Source organism: Bubalus bubalis, chromosome 17 (genome assembly GCF_019923935.1).
Source record: "Bubalus bubalis isolate 160015118507 breed Murrah chromosome 17, NDDB_SH_1, whole genome shotgun sequence".
Taxonomy (NCBI): domain Eukaryota; kingdom Metazoa; phylum Chordata; class Mammalia; order Artiodactyla; family Bovidae; genus Bubalus; species Bubalus bubalis.
In genome coordinates, this window is record NC_059173.1 from 69,716,902 (window position 1) to 69,737,184 (window position 20,283).

At 38.4% G+C, this 20,283-nt stretch overlaps 1 protein-coding gene across 4 annotated transcripts in view; it reads left to right on the forward strand.

Annotated features, from left to right (window-relative positions):
- The first annotated feature begins 525 nt into the window (after window positions 1-525).
- The window catches only part of RBM46 (RNA binding motif protein 46), a 59,315-nt gene continuing 39,557 nt past the window's right edge, over window positions 526-20,283 (forward strand). Inside the window, exons 1-5 of one of the 4 annotated variants that reach the window (XM_025268223.3) lie at window positions 526-752; window positions 14,834-14,995; window positions 15,884-16,351; window positions 16,850-17,632; window positions 19,722-19,849. In XM_025268223.3, the coding sequence (XP_025124008.1) occupies window positions 14,845-14,995; window positions 15,884-16,351; window positions 16,850-17,632; window positions 19,722-19,795 (1,476 nt within the window). In that variant the 5' untranslated portion in view covers window positions 526-752; window positions 14,834-14,844 and the 3' untranslated portion in view covers window positions 19,796-19,849. Of the gene's footprint in view, window positions 753-1,072; window positions 1,270-14,833; window positions 14,996-15,883; window positions 16,352-16,849; window positions 17,633-19,721; window positions 19,850-20,283 lie in introns of those variants that run through there. The other 3 variants (XM_006061575.4, XM_044930586.2, XM_006061574.4) reach the window with 3 other exon arrangements.

Consider the following 20,283-nt stretch of genomic DNA (forward strand, 5'->3'; position numbering starts at 1 on the left):
CTTGGCCACAGCCAAATCACTTTCCAAACTGATCAGCGGTAGGTTACTAGGTCTCCGATTCAGCCCATTTTCTTGTGCACTTAAACCATTCAAACTTTGTGAGTCTACTGCAAATCAATCTCTCTCTCTCTCTCTCTCTCTCTCTCTCTCTCTCTCATTCAAACTTTGTGAGTCTACTGCAAATCTCTCTCTCTCTCTCTCCTGGGTCAGACTAGCATTGAAAACTCAGAAAACTTTTACAATGCATCCACATTCTTCCCAAGTAAAAGTTTAAGGAAGTTCAAGTCACAGCCCTTGCTTTATAAACACCTCAACAAAACAAGCACTATCTTTTTTTTTTAATCAGTCCATGGGCACCTGCCCGGATAGCTGGCTCTTCTCCCTCCAATTGGCTAAAATGTCTGTCACTCCAAGCATTTACCACCCCCTCCCCACTTCCCCCGCCCAAGAACTACCTTCGGATTTAAACCTAGGGCCAGGACCCCCGCCCTCCTTCCTAGGGCTGGTCGCTGATTGGTCGAGACGTCCCTCCACGTGCGCTGCCTAGGCCACCGCGCAGCGCCCTCTGGGAGCCCGGCTGTGCGGCTCGAGGACCTCGCGAGCGGCTCCTCGTGGACTCCCTTCCCCCTTGCTGCGACACCCCACCCACCGCCCTCTACCCCCGCTCCGACCCACTGGTCCCCGAAACGGTGGCGGCGGTTTGTGGTCGTTGGTCCCACGGATTTAGGACCAATATTTGAAGACTCGAAGGGGTGAGGAGGGGATGGGGGCCGCGGGGTCACTGCCAAACCGCCTGTAACGGCCGGAGACCGTGCCTCCTGGCTGCAGAAAGCCCGGTCCAGCTCCCCGTCCCGGCAGCCGCGCCACTGGGACCCGCGCTCGGCTGCAGGCGGCGTCTGCGGGCTGCGCCGTCCCCCGTCCCCGTCTCGTGGAGCGGCAGGAGGACAAGTGCCCTCGGCCGAGCTCCCCACCCCAGGGCGCCTTCTGAGGTGCCTGCACCCGCGGTTGCCGCCAGCACCCACCGCCCGTCCGGCCGTCGGGGCCCCTCGGCGGCGCCCTCCGCGGCGCCCGGCCCTCTCCCCGCCTTATTTCCGCTCTGTGCCGCCGCCTTCCGGCCGTCCCCACCTGCTGCCCTCCATGTTCTCCTAACACTCTCTCTCCGTCGACCGCCGCGGGTCCAGGCCGTCTGCCGCGTCGGTGCGGCCGTTGTCGGGCCCGCGCGTTCCTTCTGGAGGCTCTGGGACAGCGCCCCGGGCGTCCGACTGCTGGGTGAGGTTTGGCAATCGCGTCGTCCTTCCATCGTTGAAATGGGGATGAGCCTCGAACTCTCCCCTTCGCCCTTGATGCCCCTTCCTTCCCTGCCCGGGGGCTCGCGTTTGTCGGGTGTTGACAGCGGAGGGCTGCGGGTGGAGGGGACCGTAACTGACCCCTCTTCCGAGACTAGCAGTGCGCGGCCATGGACGGCGTGCGGGCGGGCGTACACGCAGGGTACCATCTTGTTTCCTAATGCCAGATGGTTTTCATAACCAAGTTTAAAAATATTTTCTTTGGGGTACTGAAAAGACCTCCGAATCTGGAGTCGGGAGACTTTAGAGTTCATCTTGGCATTGATATTCTGAAATCCTTGGAAACTGCTTTATCTGGACAGTCTTGCCTCATATGTGAATTTAGTTTATTTAATGTCGACGTTTCTTTAAGCTATCTCTTTACACTCTTGATTAATGCTCTATAGCTTTTATCGTGTATGGCGATTCTAATACGGGTAAATATCAGACGGGGCATCTGCAGGTGCTTTTCAAAGACGTGATTTCTTTTACGGATCTGCCGCTTTGTGTTTGAGGATTGCTATAGAACCAGGAAGCAGGATACGTTGCGTGTAAAAGTAGGCTAACATGAATAACATTGGCGTGTTGATAGAATTTTGCTTAAGGATGTATTTTTCTTTCAAGAATCTTCAGTAGTTGGACCAACTTCCATTTAGAGCCTTTCAGGATTAAACTTCATCATGGGCTCTAATGATAGACTTCTTTCCAGAGAACACATTTAAAACATTGAAAATTAGCTTGTTTGCAATTACGTACCATTATAGTCATAAAGAGACTTCCCTGGTGGCTGAACTGGTATAGAATCCGCCTGCCGTGCGGGAGACCTGAGTTCGATCCCTGGTTTGGGAAGATCCCCTGACGAAGGGAAAGGCTACCCACTCCAGTATTCTGGCTAGAGAATTCCATGGACTGTATAGTCCACGAAGTCACGAAGCGTCGGATATGACTGAACGACTTTCACTTGCATAGACGTAAAGATTACTACTGGTGCTTCAATTATTAAATATTAGCAGTGCTGTAATTAGAACTGTTTTGATTGCTAATTTTGACTTAAGATTGAGTATTCAACTTGAACATTATAATACTTGAAATATGAATGTGAAATGTTAAGTATGAATTTTATTGAAATGTACGAAGTAGCCTTACTGAATATATGATGAGGTAAAAATTATCAGGCATACAAGAATATGCCTAATTTATGGACCGAAATTAAGGTTTATATTTTTAGTGGTGTCATGTTTGTTGTTAGGAATCTTAGACATGCTGATTTAAGGAGGATTTGGTGTAAAATCTGACCAGATACGCATATTAATGCTGTGTTTTTTATTTTATTACCTCATGGTTGATGAGGAAAGAAAATACGACCAAAATCTGTTCAAATTATAACAGGTTTCACATGACATTGATTATAGAAGACCTTATATAAGCAATAGTAAATGCATAATTTTGTAGCAGTACACAAGAATTTTGGTTCTATTGTAGATAGCTTTATCTTGAGTTCAAAAAGCATATAACGCTTCAGTATTCAAAGCACTATTTTAGACACTTATTATTAGTTCCAGTTGTTTTTAAAGTAGTTCAGTTTTTAAGTGTTTTCTGAATTTAAATCTGCCGTCCACAGTATTACTGCTGCTGCTACTGCTGCTGCTAAGTCGCTTCAGTCGTGTCCGACTCTGTGCGACCCCATAAACGGCCTCCCACCAGGCTCCCCCGTTCCTGGGATTCTCCAGGCAAGAACACCGGAGTGGGTTGCCATTTCCTTCTCCAATGCATGAAAGTGAAAGTGAAGTCGCTCAGTCGTGTCCGACTCTTAGGACTGCAACCTACGAGGCTCCTCCATCCATGGCATTTTCCAGGCAAGAGTGCTGGAGTGGGGTGCCATTGCCTTCTCTGACAGTACTACTAGAAGTTGTGAAACACCGAGTTCTAAACCTTTTTATACATAGATATATTTAACTTAGTAAAATGTAGGAATAAAAATACAGGAATAAAAATGTGCTCTCATCTGTAATAAAATTTAAAGTGGAAGGTAATGGATCCACTTATACCCTTTTATTTTGAAATAACCTTAGACTTACACATCCATACATTTTCGATGATCCTTCTCATTTTTCCAACCATATTGCTATAGTGCAGTCTGTCACTAAAATGAGTTGTTGCTAAAAAATCTCTTCTGATCTGCTAGCCATGTACCACAGTCAGTAACAACTGAACTAACAAGTCAGAAATTTAATGCTATGTAATTTAAGGGATACCTTAAAGGTCTAATGTGCTTTTTATAAGTGTGTTTTGATATTTTTTAAAATTAATATTTTTCACTGTTAAATTAGTTTTTAAAAATCAAAATTTATAAAATGTTCATTTTCACAACTTCATAAATTTTTACGTAATAAGTTGAAGTTTCAATTTAAGTATAGCTTGAACACAACTGACATTCTTTTAGATGAATGATTTTCATTTATATTTTGTTAAAATTGTGTTTCTTATTTTTCATTAATATTTCTATTTTGAAAGTCAGTAGGAGTTTGAAACTTGAAATTTTTGTTATTAAGATGCTTAACACTAATGAAGATACAGTTAACCATTTCAGGCTAAAGACTTGATTCAGATTGCTGCTTGAATATCTGTCTTGTGATTGGCTAACTCTCTTGGTCCTTCCACTTTGGTGGATTTTTTTTTTCTTTTTTTCTTGCTTTACTTTAAAATAGAAATGAAGAGAAATCTTTGAAAGTCCAAAGTTTGGGAAAAAAAGACTTATCTATGAAAGCTAGAGTCCACATAGGGTACAACAATTTTTAATCTACCCTTCCCACTTTTTATTTTTTATAAACATGGTATGCCATTCCCATGTTCAGGATCCTCCTTCCTTTAATCAGATTATTTGGGTCAACAGGGGAAGGAGAAAACCTTGTAAAACACATAGCATTGTGAATCCACAGCTGAAAGTGCCAGAGGACTAATTGAGTCTTGGACACTTCAATTGATAATATCAGCTTTGTCATAATGTATAGGACTGCTATGCCTCTTTGGAATTTTGGTAATTCTCAGATTCTGAAACATTTTGAAATGAGTATAAAAATACTGTATGCCTGCTTTAGATTTGATTTACGATTCTCTGGTTGAGGTTCTTGAATTCTGGCTCTTTTGTAAACATATTTGGCTAAATAAAGTATGATCTTCGTGTTAGAAAATGTGAATTAGATATATGTATATGTTACTTTTGTTTGGGAGACTTTAAGATAAGAACATACTCTTTTTAAAGAGAGTGGGATTGGTGACTCTCCAGTGTATCTTATACTTCTGTAATTTCAACTTTTTGTATTTTGATTGAGGTTTCTTGAAATGTACTAAATATAGCATACATTTTTACTATCTCTTTAGAAAAAAAGTCTTTAATGTGGGGTCTGGCCTATTATTTAAACATGGGACTCTAGATAATATCTTTAAAAATACAACTTCAGTGACATGGGCTAACCGAAGATATATATCTATAAAGTAATTGGGAGGGTGGGGTGGGTTGCAGAAATCAGCCATTTGGAGCAGGCTGTGCATTATACTAAAAAAAAACACAAAAAAACCTGTTTGGATAAAACAGAAGCAGAATCTGTATTTATCTGTTGTGCTTATAGGCAGTAAATTTCATGTGTAAGGTAACATATTAAACTAGAGTCTCTCTTTTCTCATCCTTTTTCTTGCAGCGTGTTTAAAAAATGGAAATCTCACACTTTCCTTTTCTCTACATTGTGTCAACATGATGGCATTAGTGTAGTGGGCCAGTATGATGTCCTGTGGGATCCGTTAAGGTCCCTCTAGAATAAATGATTGGAGAAGACAGTGGCACCCCACTCCAGTACTCTTGGCCTGGAAAATCCCATGGACGGAGGAGCCTGGTAGGCTGCAGTCCATGGGGTCACTAAGAGTCGGACACGACTGAGTGACTTCACTTTCACTTTTCTCTGGGAGAAGGAAATGTCAACCCACTCCAGTATTCTTGCCTGGAGAATCCCACGGACGGGGGAGCCTGGTGGGCTGCCGTCTATGGGGTCGCACAGAGTTGGACACGACTGAAGCGACTTAGCATAGCATAGCATAGAATAAATGATGGGCTTCCCTGGTGGCTCTGACTGTAAAGCATCCACCTGCAATGTGGGAGACCTGGGTTCAATCCCTGAGTTGGGAAGATCCCTTGGAAGAGGGCATGGAGAACCAACCAATTCTCCGGTATTCTTGCTTAGAGAATTCCCTGGATAGAGGAGCCTGGCAGGCTGTAGTCCATGGGGTCGCAAAGAGTCAGACAGGACTGAGCATCACACAGAATAAATGATGGAAGAGAGCCAGAGTTTATAAATCTCTTAGAGTTTGACTGTTTGGGTCCCAGGTCTTTAAATGACTAGTTTTATGACCTTAAGCAAGTTTATTTACTCTTAGTTTTCCAGTGTGTAAAATTTGAGGGATTTAAGGTCCGCTTGCAATTCTAATATTTTCTTACTGCAAAGTCTGCAGTGATGGTATAATGGCAAAACCTAGAATAAAACAGTCTTAAATCGAGAAATGTAGTTATATCATTTAAAATGCTCTTAATTTTAAAGGAATGATAGTAGAAAAAATTGTGTTTATTCAAGATGAAAGGCTGGTTAGCTAATCTTTAATGATTCTGATTGTCAAAGAGTATCATCTCTTTTATAAGAAACTATTAATAGTTTATTGGATTTATATCACATTAATAAAATATATTCCTAAAGTATAGTGTAAGATACACAGCTGGATGTACAGACTTAAGACTTTTCCTTGGATAAGGCTTTTTTTCTACTTCTGTCAGTTAATAAATATATGAGGCCAGTAAATTAGAAGAATCTGAAAAACATATAAAGAGAAATGAGACATTACCAGCCATGGTGAAATGAACATGGAAGGAGGAATCGAAGAAAAGATGAACAGCTTTTTACCTTTTCTGGAAATGGGGCTTTACATAGTAGCTGTATTATTTAAAACAAGAGTTCTTTAGGATACCAGTTATACCTGTTCTTCAAGTGTAAATACATTTTTAAAATTAATTGTTAGTACCCAAATAATATTAATGAGTAGATACTCTATTTTATTATAAAGATGACAGAATGTTTTAATCTGAATCAAAGATGAATAAGGATGACTATTTAAACCAGTATTGAATTCTGTTACTATCACTAGTCAGATTTGGGAAGATTTAAGTTGCTTTTTGATTATCTTTGGAAAGATAGCTGTTAATTAAACTTGAAAATATGTGAGAGTTGTGTCCTGGAAGAGGATAATAAGTGAGGTCATTTCATGAATGGGGCTCAAGTTGATAAAAGATTAGAGAGGAGGGTTGGAGGAAGTGGTGAGTTGAACCTAAGAAGGTGAAATTCAGTATGAGTCTAAAATCTGGTTACTTGTTACGGGATAAGGCAGATGTAAGCTTTTTGTTTTTTTTTGACAGTTTGCTTAATTTGAACTGTCAGTGTCATGCAGCTGTGTCAAACACTAATGTCTTTCTTTGCACTGGTGGCCTTTTCAGTTTCAAAGGAAAGAGGTTAGTGAGGAAGCTTGAAACTATCATAGAAGCAGTTGATACACTCATTTTCCAAATGGTTCTCTAGAAAGCTAATTACCAAGGAAAGTTAGAATATCATATTGAAATGTTTGGGAAACACAGAGTTAAAGCGGAAAGATTTGTTTTTATTAAAATTTTTGTGGCCTTAAATATGCTGCTGTTCATTGTGATGCTCCTAAGAGGGAAGTATAGTGATTCCCAGGTGTATTTAGGCATAAAACACATTTTTGAGGCCTGCTAATAGCTCCTGGAATAATCATTTTAGGAATATCATTTTAGAAAATGTTGGATTAAAGAAATTGAATCTGCCTGTGATGTAGAAGACGTGGGTTTGATCCCTGGGTCGGGAAGATCCCCTGGAGAAGGGCATGGCAACCCACTTCAGCATTCTTATCTGGAGAAGCCCATGGACAGAGGAGCCTGGTGAGCTACAGTCCATGGGGTCGCAAAGAGTAGCTCATGACTGAAGCAGTTTAGCACGCATGCACAATAACGTTTAGCCTGGAGAAGGAGAGAATCGTTTTTCAAAAGCAGTTGTATGAAAGGGGCATGTTCAGTTTGGCCAGAAGGATAAAGTCAGAACCTGTAGGTGAAAGTTACAAGGAAAAAGATAATGATTCATTAAAAAGACCTTTATTAAAGAATTAGCCCAAGTTATGTTGTTGTAAGGATTCAAAAATAAGATGGGTGACTGCTTTGCAGCAAAATTGGTTGAATTAAATGATTTTAAGATCTCTAATTAAAGTTTGAAGTTGTTTTATTAGGAGTTTTCCAAAAAGTTTCCATTGATGGATTCCCTCCCCCAAGTTTATACAGTATTTTTAAAAAATCACACTGTAGTTTTAATTGGTTTGTTATTTTAAACATTTTTAAAAAACTTATTGTGAAAAAAATTTGGATTCAGGTTATATGATCTCAGGTAAATTATGTTACTTTCTGGACATCTCAGATTTTTAAATAAGTAATATGAGGGTAATATAAAGTAGGGGTTTAGGAATCCCATATTTAGGCAGATGGGTCTCTAATTTGCATGTCTACCCTACCAAGCACTATCAATTTATAGGCACTATGACTTTTACCTCTCTTATTCTCAGCTTATTTATTTTTAAAATGGAAAATAATATCTTAGAGGGTAAGTACTAAATGAGATGGTGTGCGTAACATGCTTGTCATCATGCAGAGTATAAATGTGCTAAATAAATGAATGCAGAAATAAGTGTACAGTGAAATTTCAGAAATTAGTGAAGGTAGAAGTGTAAAATGATTTGTCAAAGATCTGTTGACTGAGAACTAGAACCCATGCCCCTTATGTTTAGTTAGACCACAATGTATCTTCCTTCTGTCTCTTTCTTTGAGCAGCAAGCTAGTGAATGTGCCAGGGAATGTACACTGTGATAGGGATTTGGGAATAAAAGACCAGACTCTGCTTAAGGTCTGTCAGGGGTTGGGGAATGAGGGGCAGCAGGGACCGACAGTCCCCCACTCTGAGATGGTAGCAGTACAAAAGGATACAGCATCTAATTTAGCATGGAGAAGGGATGGTTTGTTTTTGTTTGTTGGTTTTTTTTTTTTTTGGAAAATATTAAGTTTGGGAAAGGCAAAGAAAGCAAGAGAGGACTGTGGAGCAGCCTATGCAGAGGCTGGTGTATGAGAACATGGTGCATTTGCAGTATTGCAACTAGATAAGCTTTGTTGTTGACATACAGGAAGCGAAGTTTGAGAGAGAGAGGCTGGGGCAGGTGAGGAAAGGACCTTTATGATGCTTTTATTTATTTTTTTTTTAAATTTTATTTTATTTTTAAACTTTACATAACTGTATTAGATTTGCCAAATATCAAAATGAATCCGCCACAGGTTTACATGTGTTCCCCATCCTGAACCCTCCTCCCTCCCCATTCCATCCCTCTGGGTCGTCCCAGTGCACCAGCCCCAAGCATCCAGTATCGTGCATCGAACCTGGACTGGCAACTCATTTCATACATGATATTTTACATGTTTCAATGCCATTCTCCCAAATCTTCCCACCCTCTCCCTCTCCCACAGAGTCCATAAGACTATTCTATACATCAGTGTCTCTTTTGCTGTCTCGTACACAGGGTTATTGTTACCATCTTTCTAAATTCCATATATATGCGTTAGTATACTGTATTGGTGTTTTTCTTTCTGGCTTACTTCACTCTGTATAATAGGCTCCAGTTTCATCCACCTCATTAGAACTGATTCAAATGTATTCGATGCTTTTAAAAGAGAGTTTAGATTTTATCTTTAAAGAACAGTGGAGAATCCCTGAAAAGACCTTTTGCTTTTAGTAAAAGTAGCATATGCTCTTGATAGTCACAGAAAAGCGACAAGTTAAGGTCCCTTAACTCTTAGTCCTACTTACAGATGATAACTACTGTTAAAGTTCCCTGTAAATTTTTCCAAATCGTGTGTCTTTAATTTTTGTATTCACGAACATCTGTTGGTGTATAGATATATATCTTTAAACAAAACACACAGTTGATACGTAGTCAGTATATTGTTTTCCAACTTATTCTCATGTGATGTTTCTTTTAAATATTTTTCAATATCAGAACACACAAATCTATGACATTCTTTAATAGCTGCATAACATTCCATTATGTAGTTGTACCATAATTTTAAAATCAGTCCTCTATTGGTAGACAACTAGAAATTTTTTAGACTTTTTATTTTGAACACAGTGTTTCAGTGAACATGCTTGTGTTTATATCTTTATATACTTGTACAACTATATCCGTAGGTTAATTTCTTAGTAATTACTGAGTATATATACATTTTAGAATTTAATAAGATTACCAAATTTTCCTTTAAAAATCATTCTAATTTAATGCCTAGAGTGTATAAAATCATGTGTTTTTTTTTGTTTTTTTTTTTTTTTTGTTTTCTGTTAGCATCTTCATCCAGCAAAGAATTACTAAGAACCTACTGTGTACCAAGCACTGTGTTGGATAATAGGGAAAGTGTTCAAGGCAGATAGGAATCTCTGCTTTTATGCATCTCAGAGTTTAAGCCACAGAATGTCTGCAGGTATTTTGTTTGGTTTCTACAGTTTTTGTTATTATTTTTATAGTTGAATTAATTTCCAGGGTTTTCTTTTTTTTTTTAACCCTGCAACATTTTGTTTTCGAGAAACCATGAACCTCTTGTAGAGATCAGTTCAGTTCAGTTCAGTCACTCAGTCATGTCCAACTCTTTGTGACCCCATGAATCACAGCACACCAGGCCTCCCTGTCCATCACCAACTCCCGGAGTCTACTCAAACTCATGTCCTTTGAGTTGGTGATGCCATCCAGCCATCTCATCCTCTGTTGTTCCCTTTTCCTCCTGCCCCCAATCCCTCCCTGCATCAGAATCTTTTCCAGTGAGTCAACTCTTCGCATGAGGTGGCCAAAGTATTGGAGTTTCAGCTTTAGCATACGTCTTTCCAGTGAATACCCAGGACTGATTTCCTTTAGAATGGACTGGTTGGATCTCCTTGCAGTCCAGGGGACTCTCAAGAGTCTTCTCCAACACCACAGTTCAAAAACATCAATTCTTCGGTGCTCAGCTATCTTCACAGTCCAACTCTCACATCCATACATGACTACTGGAAAAACCATAGCCTTAACTAGATGGACCTTTGTTGGCAAAGTAATGTCTCTGCTTTTTAATATGCTATATAGGTTGGTTATAACTTTCCTTCCAAAGAGAAAGCGTCTTTTAATTTCATAGCTGCAATCACCATCTGCAATGATTTTGGAGCCCCCAAAATAAAGTCGGACACTGTTTCCACTGTTTCCCCATCTGTTTCCCATGAAGTGATGGGACCAGATGCCATGATCTTCGTTTTCTGAATGTTGAACTTTAAGCCAACTTTTTCACTCTCCTCTTTCACTTTTATCAAGAGGCTTTTTAGTTCCTCTTCACTTTGTGCCATAAAGGTGGTGTCATCTGCATATCTGAGGCAAAAAAAAAAAAAAAAAAAAATTGCAGGCTTAAAACATAGAAGGAAGTTGACTGCCTGATGATGATATTACTCTTTCCTGGATTGTAGGTCCTTTTAAAAAGGCAGAGTCTATGCTTGAACTCTCTTTGTATTAAATTTTGGAAGGAATATTAAAAGCCACATGGTCCAGCAATGCCCCCTTTGCTTGAATCTCTCCAGCATGTCCAGCCTGTATTTGAATACTTCAGTTAGGCAGGAAGACATCTTCTGGTCAGCTGTTTCCAACTTTGTGCAGTTCTGTCTGCTTGGCAGAAAGTCCCACTGAGTTAATCTGTCCTCTGCTGTCCACCTGAGTTGTGGTCCTGCCCCTCAGGGTCATCCACATGACTGAAAATCCAGAAAAATGCTTGGTCATAGAAAACATTCAGTAAATGTGTAGAAACTTGAACTGAATTGTGAGAGTTTGACTCATTAATTTTTTGAGTTGGAATTTGGATAACATATACCCTAGATTAAGTTTGAACATAATATTCTACCAGATTACATTTTAATCATGCCATTTTTATGCTGTATTTGCAAATGTAAATGGATGACATTATGTAGTTTTATAGTTTTAATATGTTAATGCAGCTCCTTGACTCAAATTTTAAGAATTGAGAGATTTTACATATGAATCTGCAGATTTCCGGCTTCTCCTGAAACCTTGGAAAATTTAGCATAACTGGGCAAACTGGGGATTTCCTCACAGTAACAGTTTGCTAGAATTGAGTATCCACTGCCTTTTCCCAGTGTCTTTCTTGTTAAACACAGTCCACAGCACTTGTCAGAATCCTGTGGTTTTGCCTTTTGTTTTCACTCATGTAACATTCGTTGCCATGGCCTTATAGGCATTTAAGTTGGTCATTTAGTGGATATTCAAACTTAGCAGGCCCAGAACTGAACTCTGCTCTTTCCCCTAAGTATAAGTTCTAAGTTCTATCTCAGCCTTCCTTACTTCCTTGCTGCTTGTTGCTCAGGTCAAAACTTTGGTGTTATCCTTGACATCTCTGTTTATCTCATATCCAGTCTGTCAGAAAGCTATTGGACGTACCTTCTAATTATATCTCATATCGGAGACTCCCCTCCACCTCTACCTTTCTGGTCCATGGCACCATCATCTCACCTGAATTTTAGTCTTGGTTTTTGTTGGTCTCCTTGCTTCCACCTTTGCTCTTCTACAGACTTCACAATACAACAGGCAGATAGTCCTTTGAAAATGAAGGATCATATTACTCTTGTGCTCAGAATCTCCAGTGGCCCCACATTTACTCCGAATCAATGCTGAGGACCTTCAGCACCTGACTTAGAAGATTTGTGAGATGTGGCAGCTTGTTACCTTGCTGACTTCATCTCCTGCTGTTCTCTTCTTGGCTTTACCATACTGGCCCCCATGCTCACCTCATATATGCCATGCACACTTCTATTCTTGGTCTTCTGTCCTCATTTTTCCTTTTGTGTTGTTCTTCCCAAATAACTGCAATGGCCAGGCTCCTCAGTTCTTTGCTCAAATGTTATCTTCTCAGGAACTTATCTGATTAAAATTGTACACTGTCTTCTGCACACCTCTTCCCCAACCATGTACCTGTTCATTTTCCTCCTCCTGTTATCTTTTAACATATTATTTACATATTACTTGTATTATCATTTGTTTCTCTTCTTGGAGTATAAGCTGTGCAAGGGAGCAGTTTTGATTTTTACCTTACTGATGTATCCCAGACTTAATGAATAGTGTCTGGCACACAGTTTGTCCTTAATAAACATTCATTGAATAAATGAATAAGTGAATTCATGTTTGTAGACCTTGGTCAGCAGTTTGTTTTTTTATTGTTTTATTAATTTATTATACAATAGTATTATTTTCCTAAAAGTTAACATTAAGTATATATATTATTGTATTAATTAGATAATAAATTTATAGTGCTTATATGCAAACTACTATTTTAAGCCCTTTATGCTTAATCCTGTCAGCAATCTTATGAAATAGAAACTGTTATTTTCTACTTTTAGAGACAAACAGAGGCCAAACTTGCCCAAAGCCATAGCTAATATCGGGAGGAACCAGAGATCACATTTAAGCAATCATTTAGGTACCTGAGTTTGCTCTTAATTATGATACCATGTTGCTCTTTCTATTTTAAGAAAATTAGGTTTTTATTATGTTGTGTTGCAGATCATTCCCCCCCCCCCCCCCCGTTTGTAATTTTCTGCCTTCAAAATAGTTGATACTTAGGTAGTAAAAATGAAATGAAAGTCGCTTAGTCGTGTCCAACTCTGCGACCCCATGGACTCTACGGGCCAGAATATGGGAGTGGGTAGCCTTTCCCTTCTCCAGGAGATACTCCCAACCCAGGGTTCAAACCCAGGTCTCCCACATTGCAAGCAGATTCTTTACCATTGGAACCACCAGGGTAGTAAAAGTAATTTAGTACTATTTTTCTTTGAGTTTTTTTTGTTTATTTCTTAGAAGAGCCTTCTCGATTCTAAGATAAAGTAAATTCACTCATTTCCCCTTTAGTTTTGATCTGTAGAAGCTTAAAGTAGTCAGGTACATATTTTTATGTCATCTTGACAGCACTGAGATTTTGTCCGAAAGGGACAAAATCTCTGGAACAATGGTTAGGAACCTCGCATAGTCAGCTCTTTGTATCCATGGTTCCACAACTGCAAATTCAACCAACCTTTGATCAAAAATGTTTGAAAAATAGTTCCAGAAGGTTCCTCAGACTTGAATTTGACACACATAGTGGCATATATAGCATTTGCATTGTACTTACAACTCTTTACATTATGTTTATATTGTATTGTAAGTAATCTATAGAGATGGTTTAAGTATATGGGAAGATATGCAAAGGTTAGCAGCAGCAGCAGCATAGGTTATAGGCAAATGACTATGCTATTTTATGTGAGGTTTGAGCATATGTGGGTTTTGGGGTCCTTGGGAGTTGTAGAATCATCCCCTGTGGATGCTGAGTGATGAAAAATGACTATGCTGATTCAGGTAAGATATAATTGAGAACAGGCTGTGGGATATACAGGAAAAGATTGATTTCAAGAAATATTTAGAAGGGAAAATATGCAGGTTTTTGTGGCTGATTAGCTGAGTCAAAGGAAGGCCTCAGGATTAAGTTCCCGGGTTTCTGGTTGTGACAGTTTGGAGAAGGAGTAATAAATAATCCTTGTGGTGCCATTATCGGCTGGCCAGATGAATTGATGGAGATAAGGTAAAATAGGAAGGAACAGGTTTGGAAGATAAAATGACATTCAGTTTTAAATCGGTTGAATTCAAGATGCCAGTTAAAAATCTCATTCTTAGTGCTTGCTAGGCAAACTCAGTAGGCAATTAGATAATGACTGGTAGCTTAATACAGAGCCTTGGACTGCTGCATTTAGCTGTGAGGGTGCGTGAGCTTCTTTCCTTCTATGTTGTCTTCAGAAGTGTATCATTAACGCAACTGGATAGCTTGGGAGGAACCGTAAAAAGACTTTGTGGGTGTGGTGTATATGATAATGGATGTTTGTAGCTATATTTCTCATCACTCCGAAGAAAACTCAGATATTTTAGAACTAAGAAGGACTTTCTCAGGTCACCTAATTTTAGCTATATCATTTTAGAATTTCTGAATACTTTGTTACTATTTCTGCTGGCTCTTTTCTCCTCTAACTCCTTTCACTTACTCCTGTTTTTCCACTTTTGTTTTTGTTGTTCCTTTGTCTTTTTCACTTTTGCATCCCTTTCATTGTAGCTTATGCCTTATAAAGGTACTGCTTAACTGACTAGAGACATTAAAAGAGGCTTCCAGTTTCCCCTGTAGGGAAGAACTTTGGGGCCAAGGCTTCAGTGATCTCTGAACATAGCAGCCACAACTATTCTTGGTTTTTTGCACCTAGAGAAAAGCTTCATAGGTTCCTCCTGGAGCTCTGTGTCATAAACACTTCTCTTAAACTTTGCTTTAGGAACTGCAACCATGAGTGAAGAAACTATGGATGGAACAAATGGATGCAACAAAGTACGGACTGGTACTCAGAATGAAGCAGCATTGCTTGCTTTGATGGAAAAGACTGGATACAACATGGTTCAAGAAAATGGGCAAAGGAAGTTTGGTGGTCCACCTCCAGGTGTGGATTTTTTTATGTTCAAAAAATTGGATGTTTAATGCAGTCATTTACATTAGATATATATCTCCACAAGTATCCCAACAAATAGCTCTTTCCTTGAAACCACTTTAAGACCTCAGCAGTCATGTTTACTGTTGTGAAGGAAAAGAGGTAGATTATATTTGTTATGCGTGTCTTTCCCTGAACATTCTACTGTTGATTTAAGTAGCAGTTAAGAAATAAGTCAGGATTAGGTCAGTGGGGAAAGTGGGCTCTAGCTATGAAAGGGGAGGGCATTTGGGGAGGAATCAGAAAGAGTAACAAGTAGAGGAGTGGTGTTTATACTAGATGCAAGCAGATTATTAGATATAATGTTTTGCCTTTCTACCAATAGCCAGTACAGTTTCCTTGCTCAAAACCCTCCAGTTAACTTTCTGTGAGACAGAATCGTAGCCTCTAATGGCAGTGCCGGCTGCTTTGCCTGTCATTTAACTCCTCCCTCAAGTATGCGTTTCCCATACAGACCTGCTTGCTGTGTGCTGTTCTAATATAACTAATATAAAAAGCACTTGCTTTTCCTTTTTTATGCTATATTCTCAAGGCTCATTCCTTCATTTTATTCAGGTCTCTGCTTAAACCTCATGTGCTTAGAAAAGATGTACCCGATTACCAAAATTATCAACCCTTCTGTGGCTTTATTTTGCTTCATAGCACTCACTACTCAATGTCTTCTTTTCCTATTGAATATAAGCTTCATGAAGGAAGGAGGTTTCTAGTTTGTTCATTTTTGTATCCCTAAGATGTATAATAGTGCATGGCATATAGAAGGCTCACAGTAAACCTGTGGAATGAATTATTGAATAGTAAACATAAATACCTTATTAGAATTTGTCTATTTTTGTCTTTCAGGTTGGGAAGGTCCACCTCCACCTCGAGGCTGTGAAGTTTTTGTAGGAAAAATACCTCGTGATATGTATGAAGATGAGTTAGTTCCTGTATTTGAAAGAGCTGGGAAAATATATGAATTTCGACTTATGATGGAATTTAGTGGTGAAAATCGAGGTTATGCTTTTGTGATGTATACTACAAAAGAAGAAGCCCAGTTAGCCATTAGAATTCTTAATAATTATGAAATTAGACCAGGGAAATTTATTGGTGTGTGTGTAAGCTTGGATAATTGCAGATTATTTATTGGAGCTATTCCAAAAGAAAAGAAGAAAGAAGAAATCTTGGATGAAATGAAGAAAGTTACAGAAGGAGTTGTAGATGTCATTGTTTACCCAAGTGCAACTGATAAGACCAAAAATCGTGGTTTTGCATTTGTGGAATATGAATCTCACAGAGCTGCTGCAATGGCTAGGAGAAAACTAATTCCAGGTAAATTTATCCTTTTTCAAAGGTTATTTTTCTATGTTAACCTTACTATACATTTGAAAAAATAGCAGTACCTCGTAGATCAACTTACTAAGATATGTAGTGCCCTTGAAGAGGAATAGAAATTAAGAAAGTAAAACAAATGATTCTAAAAGAATATGATCCTATAAAATGAGTCATTTATAACAGTTTACTGATTTACAGAATGTATACAGTTTTGTTTAGCTGTTAGTTGTTGTTTGATAAAAATAAAAAGGACAGTACCTAATCCTTCTAATAAAGGTCTGTCTTTGAATTGTATTTGTTCTTTTGACTCGCAGAATTAATTTCACTGTAAGTCTGTCTCAGTTCACCTTAGTAAAAACTTGTGTGAATAGGAAACTAATACTTTACCAAATACATTATATGTATTTGAGTTTCTGTTTCTTTGGAGAAACAGTTTTACTTATTTTTGATTTTGATTTATTTTAATTGTCTTCAAATTAATTTATTCTTTTACAGGAACCTTCCAACTGTGGGGCCATACCATTCAGGTGGATTGGGCTGACCCAGAGAAAGAGGTTGATGAGGAAACCATGCAGAGAGTTAAAGTTCTCTATGTACGAAATTTAATGATCTCAACTACTGAGGAAACAATTAAAGCAGAATTCAATAAATTCAAACCTGGTACAGTTGAGCGAGTAAAGAAACTTAGAGATTATGCTTTTGTTCATTTTTTCAACCGAGAAGATGCAGTGGCTGCCATGTCAGTAATGAATGGGAAATGCATTGATGGAGCAAGTATTGAGGTAACACTGGCAAAACCTGTAAATAAAGAAAACACTTGGAGACAGCATCTTAATGGTCAGATTAGCCCCAATTCTGAAAACCTGATTGTGTTTGCTAACAAAGAAGAGAGTCACCCCAAAATTCTAGGAAAGCCGTCAACTCTTCCAGTTCGTCTCAATGGCCAGCATAGCCCGAGCCCCCCTGAAATTGAAAGATGCACTTACCCGTTTTTTCCTGGAACAAAGCTTACTCCAATTAGTATGTATTCTTTAAAATCCAATCATTTCAATTCTGCAGTAATGCATTTGGATTATTACTGCAACAAAAATAATTGGGCACCACCAGAATATTATTTATATTCAACAACAAGTCAAGATGGGAAAGTACTCTTGGTATATAAAATCATTATTCCTGCTATTGCAAATGGATCCCAGAGTTACTTCATGCCAGACAAACTCTGTACTACGTTAGAAGATGCAAAGGAACTGGCAGCCCAGTTTACATTACTTCATTTGGGTAAGTTTATAAGTACTTTAAACAATAGAGTAGAATATGAAATTAGAAAGTATTATTATAGATTATTTATAAATTTGTTTGAACTCAACATTAGTGGTGAGTAACATAAATTTTACCTCAGTTTTGTGAACTCATGCTAAATTTTATTGAGACTTCTGCTTGGTCTTCCTATATTTAGCTTTTTATTTATTATTTACTGGGGGGAACATTTGGTTTTGATTTATTGAGAGTTCACTATCTTAATTTATCAATTTACTGTTTTTGTAGTGACTACTCCTCATTTGAAATAATTTCTTTATAAGTTGCAGTATTTATTACTTAAACCAGTTTATAAGAATGTTTCTATATCCTTGGTGAAGTCTACATGATAATTTTTTTTGAGAGCAGGCTTAGGCTTAAAATCAGAAGCATTTCAGATGGGTCATGTGTAGACACACCTTATGCTCACCAATCTGGAAATCTGTCATTATTAACTCATGAAAAACAAGAAGCATCATTAAGAGATGTTTATGACCATTCTCTTTAATTTCATGGTTTTAAAAAAGTTTCTCTAAAGCATTTGAGGGATAATTAAGACACGCTTTGGGCCATATGCTAACCAAATATTTGGCCTTGTGAGGAAAGAGATGTAATGTCACTCTGGTGTCTGCCTTCTGCTGTTTTTACTGTTCTGTGTTAGTCTCTCCAGACTGTCCTCCCCTTGCAGTAGTTTGTTTCATTTTTTAATGCAGCTATAGATTTCAGTTGGTTATTACTTTGTGTTTAAAATGATATTTATTAGAAGAATACTGGCTTATTGAAAGTTACAATAGAATGGAAAGGTCTCCTACTAAGGGTTATAATTGTTCTTGATTATAATTGTCAGTCATAGCTTAAAATTTATTTGTTATATAGTTGTAGAATCATATTACTGAATATTGCATCTGTTTAAAATTTATATTCTCAAATTTGTTAAGGAGAGGAAATTAAAAAGGAAAATCATTGTTAAAGGGAGAATAATTTTTGTACCTCATTACAGACTTGCTTATGTATCATGGCCACTCCCATGGTATTACAGATATTTTTAGGAGATTCTGATTTGGAGGTGGAGTCAGAAGTTTAGGGCTGAAGGGAGGTTCCCTACAAGAAACTTTTCAGCAGTGTTCTCAAGTATTAGTTTGGAATTTGGAAATTTTACGATCATCTAAGTTAAGTCTTAGATGTGATTTCAGTTAATGTACAAAACATTGGGTTGGCCAGAAAGTTTGCGTTTTTCTGTATGATGATACATATATGTGTGCTAAAGTCACTGCAGTCGTGTCTGACTCTTTGCAACCCCATGGACTGTAGCCTACCAGGCTCCTCTGCCCATGGGATTCTCCAGGCAAGAATGCTGGAGTGGGTTGCCATGTCCTCCTCCAGAGGATCTTCCCAACCCAGGGGATGAACCTGCGTCTCTTTATGTTTCCTGCATCGGCAGGTGGGTTCTTTTACCACTAGTGCCACCTGGGAAGCCTGTATGAGGATAGAGAAAAACTGAAACGAACTTTTTGGTCAACTCAATAGACTCCTTCAGGTTTTCTTTTAATAAAGACAGTCTGAGTTAAAGATCAAATTAGGTGGATAGCAAATGATTAACAGTGTTCTTAGAGAAAATGGATCAAATTATTCTTTCAAAGTGGAATGTTTGGCATTCAGTTGCTGAGCAAGATACTTGTGCTTGAAACATATTTTATTTCTATATCTGTTCATTTCTTTAAAAATTTAAATTTGCAAGATTCTTAAAACATTTTTTTTTTAGTTTGTCAGATTTTCTATTTAGACATAGTTGACCCATCTACTTGTAAATTCCATTATTAAGATGTTTTTCACTTGAGTCCTAGGGCAATAGTTAACTCCTATTCACCTGTAGTTCCCAAAGACAACCCCTGTTGAGTTATAGTATTTCCAACTTGATTATGTTCATTAGGGATACAGTTAGTGTCAAGGAATGAAGTTCTTAGAGGGCACAGACAATTTGCTTTAGTCTTCTGTTACAGATTTTATCAACATATATCAAAACTGCTTATAATGAAAAATTGAACAGTTTCTGTTTTATTTTATTTTTCAGTTTCAGTTCATCATCAGAGACAAAAGCCAAGATCCAAATGCAAGCCAAATTTTGAATTTCATACACAAGGCTAGAGGCCTTGTCCATAGATGGTAGCACACAAACTGTGATTGACTAGAAATACGAATGAAGGCTGAGTTAAGAGGCAGCTAAGCAGGAGAAGAGAATTCAAGGAAGTGGAAGAATCAGAAATCAGAAGTCTAGAAATCTTTAATAAGAAAACAAACATCAGACCTTCAGAGGCCTTTAAAGTAGGCAGCTGGACAGTGACACATTGCCACAAGGCAGGTTAGGGATAGGTTGGATTGTTGGCAGTGCTTTGGCATGCTTGTTCCTTCTGTTACCAGTGGATCCTTTGGGCTTTAATGAGCTGTGCCTTTTTATGTGCGGTTTCCTTTAAATAAAGGTTGCAGGGTTTCACTGGGTGGCTCAGGGTTGAGATCAGTTGGTGATAGTGTTGTGTTTTTGGAGGGGAAGAGGTGCTGTGTTACTGATGTCCTGCATGTTTCAAGCATTAGATTGTTCCAAGATCTTGAGAGGTTGCTACTGGTTCCTGGAATTC